Source organism: Misgurnus anguillicaudatus, chromosome 2 (genome assembly GCF_027580225.2).
Source record: "Misgurnus anguillicaudatus chromosome 2, ASM2758022v2, whole genome shotgun sequence".
NCBI classification, from domain to species: Eukaryota; Metazoa; Chordata; class Actinopteri; order Cypriniformes; family Cobitidae; genus Misgurnus; species Misgurnus anguillicaudatus.
The window spans coordinates 15,533,122-15,545,990 of NC_073338.2; the positions used below are offsets into that span (position 1 = coordinate 15,533,122).

Below are 12,869 nucleotides of genomic sequence, written 5' to 3' on the forward strand. Positions count from 1 at the left end.
AAATTATTTGTATTAATTTAACTTCAGTTACAAATGGTCTAGTGCACATATGGACGCACACATACAGCAGCTCACTTTATTTGCTCTCGTAGATTTACAGATCTGTACACTGTTGTTATACATTTACAGATTTACCAGGCCTGAATAGAGAAGTTTATGTAAACAGTGGAATAGCAGAAATGGTTTACCTAAATTGGGCCTGAATTATCTGTAGTGTTATGTCAATACAGAACACCAGAAACAACATGACGTTGCGTCACATTTGCTATTGTATATTCAGAATTTTGCTGCTGGATGAAAGACTAAAACTGTATCTGAAACCGCATACTTTCCTACTATATAGTGAGAGTATGTGAGAAAAGTAGTATGTCCGAATCTATAGTACTCACATGACAGTAGGCGAGAAGTACGATGAGCTACTTCTCCCAGCTGAATTCTGAAGTGTGAACACATTTCTATCCCATGAGGCCATTGGCGAATGGAAAGCGACACAAACGATGCTGGTAGGTCACATGACAACAATAACATGGTGAATGTAGCATGTCTGGATTTCATACTATATAGAAAGTACTTCTGAGAGTGGAAAGTACTTAAGAGAGTATGTAATTTCAGACGCAGCCAAAAGCGTCAATCCAGGGACAATAAAACCCAAACTTATTTTCTTAAAACAAAAAAATAAAACATTCATCTGAATATATATTTAATTTGTATTTATTTATTGCAGCACGTTAGTGAATACTCAAGGAAAATACATAAAACATTGCACATTACAATTTCTAAAAAATAAGCAATATAGTTCACAGCACCATTTATTTATCTTTATAAATGTTAGCAATGCCAACACAATTATTTATGTTAGTTCATTGTGCATTAACTTATTACAACTTTGAGTTTATAAATGTTTTCGCAAAAACTGTAAATAATAAAAGACTAATAAACAATGTAAAAATAGTTCATTGATAGTTCTTGTTAGATAATGCATTAACTAATGTTAAATAGATAGTTCACCCAAAAGTGAAAATTGTCAACATTTTCACTCATGTTGTTACAAACCTGTACACATCCTTCGCTTTGATGCCCACAAAGGAAGATATTTTAAGTAAAGTTTGAAACTACACTGATCATTACTATAGAAGTGAATGGGGCTCATGATTGGTTTAGTTACAAACATTCATCTGTGGTTATAAGAACAAACACATTTATACAGGTTTGTAACAACATGAAAGAGTCAATGAAAATTCTCATTTTTGGTTGAACTATCCCTTTAACAAACACAACCTTATTGTAAAATGTTACCCAATTATGTTTGTCTCGAACACTGAAACTACAAGAAAAACACTGGAAAAAGGAAGAGGTACCAAATGAACCTACAAATAAACCAACTCAACATGGTTGTTGTAAACATTCATTGGTCACATGTGAAGTAAATGCCTAAAGAAAACAAGAATTAATTTTACACAATTATTAAAAGAAATGCAGTTCTACACATTGGTTTTAAAGACTTATTTGAAAAATGGTTTCATGTCAAACAGACAACACAGGATAATTTTACATACCTTTTTAAACCCACCTCCATGCTTCATAGTGCAAACACCTGTAACAGATTTAGTGAAGATGTTAAAATATTACAACCAAAACAGTCAAGTACAGTTCAGAGCATATAAGGTAAAACGGAGACTTGCACACAACTAATAAACAACGAATGTGTACCAGCACACGTATTAAACAGAATTGAGCAAAACTACATTCACTGCTTTGACCCGCAACTCAACCCGATCAGTGCAGTAAGATTGTAATCATCAGTTTCAGGTGAAACACGGACTGCAGAAATCATCATTTCTGGGTTGAGCAGCAGATACAGATATGAGAGATAAACACTGTATAACTATAACCTAGTAAACCTACTGTACACTATCTGGATGTAGTTAAACTAGGATGAGCCTGGCGTTTCCACAACCAGCCAAACTTCACGAGACACTTTTTGACCTTTTAACAAGATTGCTCAAATTCTTAACATCAGATGGATGTTTAGATAAAGAGAAAAACTATATGCACGTGTGCACCACATCCTTATGTGATAGGTTTGCAAGAGCCTATATGGCATGGGCACTTTCACGAAACGCATCTTTAAATAAAGAAATCTGCCATTCACAACATGCTTAACTTGTGTTTAAATAAATATGCAAGTTGCCTTGCATAGCATATATTCTTGGTAAGTGATGCTTCATACAATCTCCAAACCATACATAAACCTGTGTGGCAAATATTGATACAGTAAGATCCAACATACCTTTACAAAAACGCCCTTTATGCTTCACAGCCTAAAGACCTGAGGAGAATTAGAAAACATGTTAAAATATTACAACAAAATTTTTAAACATTTTATCATTGAGTAAAGTTGGAACATGAAGACTATCGCTGGCTTTCATATGAATCACATTGCAACACATGAAACAATGCAGTAACTCTGAAGTAGTGTGAGATTTAGATACATCACAAACTATAATTAAAAAACGAAATTCAGATTAAATCTACAACATTTCTGAATCCTATATAGCGCAACTCAACCCGATCAGTGCAGTAAGATTGTAATCATGAGTTTCAGGTGAAACACGGACTGCCAAAATCATCATTTCTGGGTCGAGTAGCGGACTTAAAATTAAACCGCCATGAGAGAAACATTGTATCACAAACCATATCCTACATCTGGATGTAGTTAAACTATGCACCTGCCATTTCCACAAGCAGTGAAACATGTTCCCTTCACGAGACACGTTTGAACTTAAGATTACGTAAATGTTTAAGACGTATAAATGAAGAAATAAAGAAATAAACTTACAGGTATGTGCGTCGCATCGTTCTTTGCATCTTTATCTCTGAAGGCTACACAAATCTTTTGGTCCGTTTTATGTAGTTATTTTAAATGATCAGAAAGGCAACCAGTCGTTTCCTACATCGCTTCCTTTTTGTCTAAATGCGTAAAGTGCCATTATATCAGATATACGTTTGTTTGGTCACCTGTAAGATTGCTAACATACCAATTAGATAATTTATTTCTAATTAAATAATTTAATATCTTCTAACTAATGCTACCGTTACTCAATGTATCTCGAGCGGAAAAGAAGGTTGTTGTAGCACGAGGCGGTATTTATCTAACCCTAATAAACCACGTGTTTCTTTAGAAAAAAACCCGCTTCCGGTTGTGGCCATTGGCTGTCCCTTATAAATAACAATAAGGGTGAAACTATTTCAGTGAAGTCAGTTCCTGTGTGATAAAATGGAAATAATCGATTTATTTGAGTTGTATTATTTGTCAGTTGGCATAAGGTAATTATATTTAAAACATTACTCGTGGGCCTAAATTATTATATTATACAAATTATATTATAAAAGTTAACAGTAGCTATTATACTAAAAGATTACCAAGAGTAAGAAATATGTTTAATCTCAAATTATACATTTATTACATTAAACCAAACAGCGTGTAAATTTACTGTTTCATTTATACAGTTTAAGTGAAACAATTGCTGTTTTGAAATTCATGCGGCGCCGCAGAGTACCGATACACGCATGACATCAAAGTAACGCGAGAGCGATTCAAAAGCAGACTTCTCGGTATTCTCGATTCGCTCTCGCGGTAATTCGACGTCGCATTAAATCGAATACACCTAATGCAAACAGACTCCATTGTTTTCAAGGAAGGTAACTTGAATATTTCCCTTACCAATATGGCTGCGGCTGTGCTCCTTTTCAGTTTTGATCATCACGTGGTAAGTTTACGAAACTATTTGCTGTTAACCTTCGTAGACAGAAACATGTAGTGGATTTCTGCTGTGCAAGTCAACGGATTCTACAATACCGACATAATGAGATTTGTAATAGGTACATTGCATGTATCCTTTCTGCGTTAGTGCGTGCTATAGCTGACAATTTATTTACTACTGTGTTGCTTATAGTTGGAAAAAATATTCTTTAGTACAGTATTAGTCACAAAAACCATTGACAATTGCACGTGATATTGCTTTATTAGTCACACATGACTTCATTCAATGTTTAGTTGTTTAAAAGTAACTTAGGTTTTATTCCATTTGATTTGTTTTGTAACTGCACTGTCTGGCGCATGCGCATCTAACGTACTCGTGCTTGCAAGCCAAATTGCACAAATATTACGTTATATATAACGTTTATTGTGATTAAAGTCAATGAAGCTCTATGTTTCTTACTGTGCACTTTCGATAGGTGGAGGTTCAGGATTTGTTGGTCGTGAGCTGACTCGTTTGTTGAAAAGCAAAGGTCATGAAATAACAATCATATCCAGGCAGCCTGGTCCGGGAAAAATAACATGGGTATGGGTGTGATGCTCTTATTTTTATAGACGTAAATACTCAGATTTCTTTTAAATTACTTTCATTTCTGTTAACTCATAAGGCTGACGTAGCGTCTGGAGGTTTACCGCCATGCGAGGGTGCTGTTAATCTAGCAGGGGAGAATATCATGAACCCCTTGCGATGGTAAGGATTGTTTTTTTTTTCTTGACGTTTCATGTGGCGCTCCTCAGACCAGTGGGTTTGTGACATCAAAGTACCGCGAGAGCGGACTTCTCTTTTTGCTTTCGAATAGTTCTCGCGGTACTTTAATGTCAGCGCCTCATGAAAACACTTTTTTTTGTGTAACAATTAAATGCCAATTTAGGTAATCTCCTGAAACTTTATTGTCGTTATTAATATTTTTGCTTAGGTGGAATGAGAGTTATAAGAAGGATCTGTTATCCAGCCGTGTAGATACGACCAGAATGCTTGCCCAGGCTATTGCTGCCTCACCTACTCCACCACATTCATGGGTGCTTGTCACAGGAGTTGGTAATGAAACAATGTTGTTTTAATAATAATAATACAAAATTATATATTTATATTAACATACAGACTTTTGACAATCTGTTTAACAAGGTGGATTTTAATTGTGACTTTTCTTTCATTTTGTCCTTAGCATGCTATAAACCTAGTTTTCAAACCCAGTACACTGAGGAAAGCGACTGGACACCGTTTGACTTCCTGTCTCATCTGGTACAGGAGTGGGAGCAGGCAGGGCAACTTCCTGACAACAGTGTTAAGAAAACAAGACAAGTGATCATAAGACCAGGTGTGCAATAAATGTTACATTCAATGCTTTACTAATTGAGCAACATGAACACAATATAATCATAATTGCTGTTGAATAGTTATTACAATTGAAAGCTAATGCACAACATAAAGGTACACTGAGTAATGTTGTTTATTAACAGTACTGTTTGTACTGTTAGTAACAGTGTGTTTTTTACCTCCCATATATGCGCAGGTGCTGTTTTAGGGCGTGATGGTGGTGCCATGAAACAGATGATGATCCCATTCTGGCTTGGCCTCGGAGGGACTCTTGGATCAGGACGGCAACCCTTCCCCTGGATTCATGTCTCAGACCTCGCTGGAATCATTGCCCATGCACTAGAGCCCCATGAAGAACCACCATCCACAAAGCCAGATATATTTAACGGGGTTGCGCCTGTGATGAATACAAATTATGAGTTCACTAAGGAGTTGGGCAGGGCTCTGAAAAGGCCTACTGTCTTCCCTGTGCCTGGCTTTTTCTTAGATGCCTTCCTGGGTTCTGAGAGAGCTGTTATCCTCACGCAAGGACAGAAAGTGGTACCCAAAAGAACTCTTGAATCAGGCTTTGAGTTTAAATACCCAGATCTTACCTCTGCTTTGAAAGAAATTATTGGAGATTAGTGTTCCACCAAAACATGGGAATCATGTCCAATAAGACGTCTCAAGGGAGAGAAGAGGCATGGCAATTTGTGTAACTTTTTACCCTAGTGCAGTGTATTTATATAAATTGTACATTATTAAATGTTCTCCACTCCCTTTGACTGATTGACTTTTCTGCTTAGGAACTATACATAGACAATATAATTGTAATTAAGTTTTACAATAAATGTTGAGGCCTGTGGTATAAGTGTATTTTATCATTAAATATTCTGTCTTCTCCCATCATTTCATATCATTGTACCCAAATAGCAAATTAGATTTTTTTTTACATTTAAATATTTTACCACATTTAACACCCTATATCAGATACGTTTCAACATAGCATGTTTAAACCAGGTTAAGCAACATTATGTGCATCCCAAATAAAGTGTACCTCCTTCTTGAATTATAGGGATAGATTACAAGCACTGTGTTGGTGGTTGTTTATGGCGTTTTAGAATTGGACCAACATATTTTGTGATCTTCATCTTTCTTAAACCTACTACAATAAAAGCAACCCCAAGTATAAGTATTTTTTAAATATACAGTGGCAAGAAAAAGTATGTGAACCCCTATGAATAAACTGGTTTTCTACTGTGATTTGCCATAAAATGTGATCTATCCTCATCTAGGTCACAATAGACTAACACAATGTGCATAAGGTGACAACACACAAATAATTCTAGTTTCTTGTGTCTTTTTTGAGAACCCCCATTAAACATTCATAGTGCTGGAGGAAAATGTAAGTGAACCCTTGGATTTAACAGCTTGTTGAGCCTCATTTGGCAGCGGGTACTTCAAGCAAGCGCTTTCAGTATTTCTGAATCAGACCTGCGCATCGTTCAGAAGCAATTTTTGCTCATTCCCCTTTACAAAACCGCTTTTACTCGGACACATTTGTGGGATGTCTGGTGTGAAGCGCTCTCTTGAGGTCATTCCACAGGTTAAGGTCTGGGCTTTGACTAGGCCACTTCTGTACTGTCATAGACACCGTGCCTGTCCAAAGACTTGCGTATGGTAGACTCAGCAACAGAGCTGTGTGCCCGTTTCAATGATGTCTTCAAGCCTTTAGCTGTTACACGTGGGTTCTTCTTTACTTCATTGAGTATTCTGCATGGTGTCTTAGGAGTCATCTTGACTGTGCGCCCACTTCTAGGAAGGGTAGCTACAGTATTTAACTGTCTCTATTTATAGACAATTTGTCTAAATGTAGACTGATGGAGATCTAAACATTTTGAGATTGTTTTGTATCCCTTTTCAGCCTTATGGAGTGCAACATCTCTTGATCAGATATCTTTATAAGAGCATGGTTCAGAAGAGCTGATGCTTCTTAAAGGGGACATTCCATGAAAATCATACTTTTTCCATGTTTAAGTGCTATAATCAGGTCCCCAGTGCTTCTACCAACCCAGAAAACATGAAAAATAGCAACCCTGTAACTTTGTTTTGGTAAGGCTCTCTCTGCAAGCATGTGAATAAATAGGTCATGCGGATTTCGCTCCCCGCATGACGTAGCTAAGGGATCCTATTATAATGATACCGCCCCTTCAACTGCGCTATCCAACCATGAACGGCCTCACGAGTGCGATAGACAGAGAGAAAGAATGACTGACAGCACGACGCGTTTGTATTCCATCAAACACAAACAGGAGCCTACAATCTTATAACTTGTAGTTTTAATAATCTTTCTAAAGATTGAATTAACGTTCTAAAGGATTAACGTTACCTTAGTGCAAGAGAGAGAGAGAGAGAGAGAGCGAGTGAGCGAACGAACGAGAGAGAGAGAGCAACGCGACGTTCGCTTTCAAGTAAGTTATGTTGTTTAATATGTTTCTCTGATGTTTATATGAATGAACACGAGGGTTAATGCACTGCACGAGACAGAGTGAGTGAACAACGCATATTCACTATCATACACAATAAGTAAATATATTGTTTAATGTTTCTCTAAAGTTTCAAATGAATGAGGAGTTACAAAATAGATGAGAGACTGACAGAAACGCGAATGTGTTCAATATGTGTACACACTAATCTTAAACATGTCATTTGATCTGTTTCTCTAAAGTTTAAGCATTAAACGTGTTGTTTTATTACAGATCATTTAAATGTGCTCGTGTGGTTTGGTCAAAAAGTAAACTTCTGAGTGTTTGTGGACGTGTAATTTATTGTAACATGCTGAAAATCATTGTGCCTGTTTAAAAGCAGCATGAGAGCTAAAAGTCTTTATTTTTATTCTACAATGTTTCCCATCTGCTGATAAACATGTATTTAGTATGCACAAAACAGATAATTGACTTTTTAAACATGTTCAAATATATAATGCTTAACATCGCTCACTAACTTCTTTCGTGAGAGAATCTCCCTCGATGTAATAAACAAATCTAATCTAATCTAAAAATGCTCTGTCTGACCAGAGCCATAGAAGGATAGAGTTACGTCAAGTCCGTTCACTCCAATGAAACGGTTTTTTTACAGCAATGGCGGACCACGGAGTCTCTCCAAAGTTCCCGGAAGTCACAGTCAGCTCCATAGAGTTGCATTAGAAAGATTGAATGTGTTGAACTTCAAACAAGTTTTAAGACTTAATACGCTTGACAAATAAGATTGTATGTTAGCAATACATGTGAATCGAATGACTTTATGCATCAGTGTGTTTGTAGTGCATTATTTCTCATTTAATTAGTACATTTAGGGGGTGTTAGTAGAAAACGGGTCAGGCTAGGACAAGCTGTGAATAACTTTAGCAACACACAACAAACCACGAACAGCCTTGTATTGGTAAATTTTGTTTTCTTAATGCAGATTCATCCATTATTGTAAATATTGTGTAATTAGAGAGGCTAAAGAAAGTGATGGTGGTATAAAGTGCATATTTATGCATCAACGTATGGGTGGAATGTTTTTAACACTGTGGTTTTGCTGGTTAATAAATAAAATAAAATAAATTTATTTATTAATAACTTGTCAAATGTATACTTACATAGTTAAGAAATTAGTAATCATTTAAAGTGAAGATGATGTTATGTCCCATCAGATGTTTATATTAACAACAAAAAGAAAACCACACTAAGCCAGAAATATTATTATAATTTATAATAAATTAAAATAAATTAATATTAAAGTCTTTTTTAATGTTGTGCTTTGTATATTTATAAATTAAACCACTATGAGTTACATTCACAGCACATTCACTTTGTACATTATAAACAAGCATAACATTATAAACTTACATTAGTACAGTGTGATGCATTTTAAAGTGGCTAAAGGCAGCGTAAAACATGTTAACAAGCCACATACCAGCAGATGACCATACAAATGTTCCTATATTGTTTATATAACTACATAACAATACTACATTCACATTTTGATGTGATATAGAAATATTGTAAAAAAAAATGCGTTTCTTGACTATAAATTAAGAAAAATCACAGCTCTTTGCCTCTAACTCAATGTATTTCAATGGCTCACTATGGGCTTCTAGGAACTAACTGAAGTCTGCGTGAATCACGTGACGGCCGAGCTTCTGGACTTCCGTTGGCACAACTCTGTTTCTCTATGGCTCTGGCTGCGTCCGAAACCGCATACTGTATAGTAGGTACTGAATTAGATGAAGTACCTACTTACTTGGCGTTAAAACAGTAGGTACTGTATAGTATGAATCCTGGTAGTATGAATGAGATTCGGACGTACTACATCCGCCATGTTGCTACATCACGTGACATACGTCGTCATCACGTCATGTCATCTCTCACGCGAAAACAGCAGCGTGCCTCTTCTTCGTTGGATAACTCCTCGTCCGGGGCATCATGGGATAGTGAAGCGTCCATCGTATGCACACTGCAAAATCTAACCGGAAGTAGTAGGTCATCCGGGTACTTTTCGCATACTGTTTTTCGAATACTATGTATTCGGACATACTACTCGCCTCGCCTACTGCTTTTCGCGTACTATATAGTATGTAGTAGGCGGTTTCGGACGCAGCATCTGTGTCTGACTACAGCGCCAGCGCTTGAGACTCCGCCCACCTGAGCAGCTCGTTTGGATTTAAAGGGATACACACAAAAACGGTGCATTTTTGCTCAGCCCCATAAAGTGCCTATTTTAACATGCCACAAGAAATTACCTATATGGTATTTTGAGCTAAAACTTCACATATGTACTCAAGGGACATCAAAGATTTATTTAATATCTTAAAAACGTCTTCTGGAATGTCCCCTTTAAGGACAGCAATCTTAAAACGTGTGAGTGTCTTAATATCAATCAAAGTTGCAATAAACCACACATTTAAACTCATTTTATTAATTGGACTCCAGTTTGCCAGCTTCTGACAAAAAAAGCTTTCAATAAAGTAATTAAACTTAAATTTTCCTCCAGCACTGTGAATGTTTAATGGGTGTTTCCAAAAAAGACACAAGAAACTGGAATTATTTATGTCTTGTGAGCTTATGCACATCGTGTTTGTTTATTGTTGTGACCTAGATGAGGATCAGATAACATTTTATGGCAAATCACTGAAGAAAACCAGTTCATTCCTAGGGGTTCACATACTTTTTCTTGCCACTGTACATGGTACACATTGTGAATAAAATTAGTTTTTTGTCCACTCGCCTGTTGATGATTGAATCGTTCTCAGTGTGATGATTAAGGTCTGCGGAGTTTCCTGGTCATGGACCCAAAATTTCAATGTTTTGTTCCCCTAGCCACTTTTGCCTTATGGATAATGCATCTTTCTTGCAATCTCATGGCAGACTGCTTACAGGGTCTGTGTACTTTTGTGTCCATTCATTTTTCTATTTTTAACAAGGCATTTATTTTTGTCTTTGGGGCTTAGCATCCGTAATATTTTGGTTACAGTATTAGGTGCTATCTGAGTCCTCAATGTCTGTTGTTCTGCATTAATAGCACCAACATCATCATCCTCTTTCTTACTGTCCTGCTTGTTTTCTGCCTCTCTCTCTACGTATCTTTTCAACAAACCTTGTGTTGCGAATATACTGGGCTCCAGTAGGTGATTATGGTTCCTGGCTTTGCACTGTGTAAGGTGTTGTATTAAACGGTGTTGATTCTGTATTTGAGAATTCTGCTTTGTGATGTTCATCCACGCACAGTTTATATTTCCCCTTTTTCTTAGCATCATAGTCGTGAACTTCATGATCAGGTAACTTGCCTCTCATCTTTCTTTTGAACAGAAGCTCAGCGGGACTTTTGCCTGTTGTATTTTGTACAATTCCTCTGTACACTGTGGCATACTTCCTGAGTTCTCTTTGCCAGTCGAGTCCTAATTTTTTTTCACTGCTCAACTTCGCCATTTTCTTGGGCCCATTTAGGTGTTGTTTTCAGGTCTTCCGTTTACCTTGCAGAAATCCATGAATTAATCTGACCAGAATTGAGGTCTGTTATCAGACTTCAGTGTAAGTGATCCTAAGACTATCAATCACTTTTGTTGCAGTGGTGGAGGTCAGTATGTACCTATTGTAATAATCCACTACAACTAGGATTGAGTGATGGCAACAGTCCAAGTAGATCCACTGGTAGATTTTGCCACGGGCCATCTGGCTATGGTAAAGGTCGCAATGGTTCTGGAGCATCAGGGGGAGGTACAATTTGACAACCATGACATGATTTGCAATATCTTTCTGCAGCTTTGTCCATGCCAGGCCACCATCATTTTGTTCTCTGATATTGTTGGGTTTGAATAATACCTATATATCCTTCATATGCCAGTGAAATTGCTTGTGCTTGTAGTGCTTTTGGAAGAACTAAAAAACATACAACACACAGCTCATTAGTTACAGGTGCATATGTCATACAACTTTCAAAATTTCCACTTTCTATTGCTTTTCCTAGCTCTGTGAGTTCTGAATCTATTTCTGAAGCTTCCTCCCCTTGCCTTGTAGTTAGGGCTCTTGGGGTGGCACTAATGGCCTCAAATCGCACATACTCATCCGATTCATGCAAGTTTTTCTCTATCATTGCTGTACTTCCCAGGAGTCGAGAATTACCTTAAAACCCATTGCTCAACATGGCCACAGGGCGTCGAGCGTGTACCTTTTTTGACTCTTATAGCTTATCAAACCAAACTGTCTGCCAAACACAGGGATGTAGCCTCTCTCAGGCCCATATAAGGGCAAGGGCCTCCCTCTCAGTCTGAGAATACCGTCTCTCACAGTCTGATAAACTCCTACTGATGTTGCAAACAGTCACCCATTGTCCTTTTTGACACTGCGTCAGTACAGCATCCAACCCTCCAGGGCTATAGCATCACACTTAAAAGACCCCTTTACTGGCAATGGCTTGTCAGATTAATAAGAGAATGACTTCCTTTCCATTACTGGTATGTATGAATGGCATTTAATATTCATTGATTTCAATCTTTCCCACGTTCTTTCATCAATCATATTACTGGTTGCACCAGAGTCTAAGCATTTTCAAATGTACATTTCTCAAGCAAACATTTAGTCTATTGTCTATGTAATTATCTTGAATGATGAATGCATAATCATGTTGTGCTTCAATTTGATTGACTGTTTGCTGCTTTACATTTTTAGTTTTGTACATTTCTGAGAAATGATCTTGTCCTTTACACGTATGGCCTGTCTGACCTCTCACGGGACATTTTAAATCTCTCGCTAAGTGATCAGTATTACCACATTGATAGCACTGTTTATTCACCTACCGCATTCTGAGTGGTGTTTTTCCCCTCATTTTTCCAATTGCGATTCACAGACTTTTTGTCAGGGATATATGTCTGAACAACTACACACAGAATCACCAGAGGAATGACAAGAGGTGACTGCATTATTCCACACAGAAAAAGTGCTGCCTTGGTCAGTCTGCCTTTTCTGTTAGGGAAAGTCTGTCTACAAGGTGAGATAACAAAGACAAGCAGACCATATTCTGGTTATTTAGATGAGTTGAAGACCAGTTTATGGTCATTTATTCTGATGTTCAGCAACAACAAATTGCAATCTACAATATAAATTATGCCATTGCTAAAGTACTGAGGTGACTGCATGTGCTATTGTTTGAGGCCTTGCAAAAATTATATGAAGATTCAAATGTGGGACCATACATTATTTTCTATTCATA

At 37.1% G+C, this 12,869-nt stretch overlaps 1 protein-coding gene and 1 long non-coding RNA gene across 2 annotated transcripts; one reads left to right on the forward strand and one right to left on the reverse strand.

Moving 5' to 3' along the window:
* Positions 1-791: 791 nt before the first annotated feature.
* LOC129441931 (uncharacterized) lies at positions 792-3,409 on the reverse strand. The gene is made up of 4 exons (XR_008643714.2): positions 2,840-3,409; positions 2,291-2,329; positions 1,557-1,594; positions 792-1,431 (listed from the first exon to the last, which is right to left on the reverse strand). It is a non-coding gene; the product is annotated as an uncharacterized lncRNA (long non-coding RNA).
* A 350-nt stretch (positions 3,410-3,759) lies between these two features.
* On the forward strand, positions 3,760-5,988 carry sdr39u1 (short chain dehydrogenase/reductase family 39U, member 1). The gene is made up of 6 exons (XM_055201678.2): positions 3,760-3,882; positions 4,240-4,346; positions 4,429-4,511; positions 4,738-4,859; positions 4,987-5,139; positions 5,335-5,988. Exons 1-6 carry the CDS (start codon positions 3,867-3,869, stop codon positions 5,760-5,762), a joined length of 909 nt encoding a protein of 302 aa, XP_055057653.2. The 5' UTR covers positions 3,760-3,866; the 3' UTR covers positions 5,763-5,988.
* Positions 5,989-12,869: the final 6,881 nt, after the last annotated feature.

What these genes read in the sequence shown, in the direction of transcription:
- sdr39u1 (XM_055201678.2), top strand. An exon ending in GTCCGGGAAAAATAACATGG is followed by an intron (nt 4,347 to 4,428) that starts GTATGGGTGTGA and finishes TTAACTCATAAG; the next exon opens with GCTGACGTAGCGTCTGGAGG. An exon ending in GGTGCTTGTCACAGGAGTTG is followed by an intron (nt 4,860 to 4,986) that starts GTAATGAAACAA and finishes TTTTGTCCTTAG; the next exon opens with CATGCTATAAACCTAGTTTT.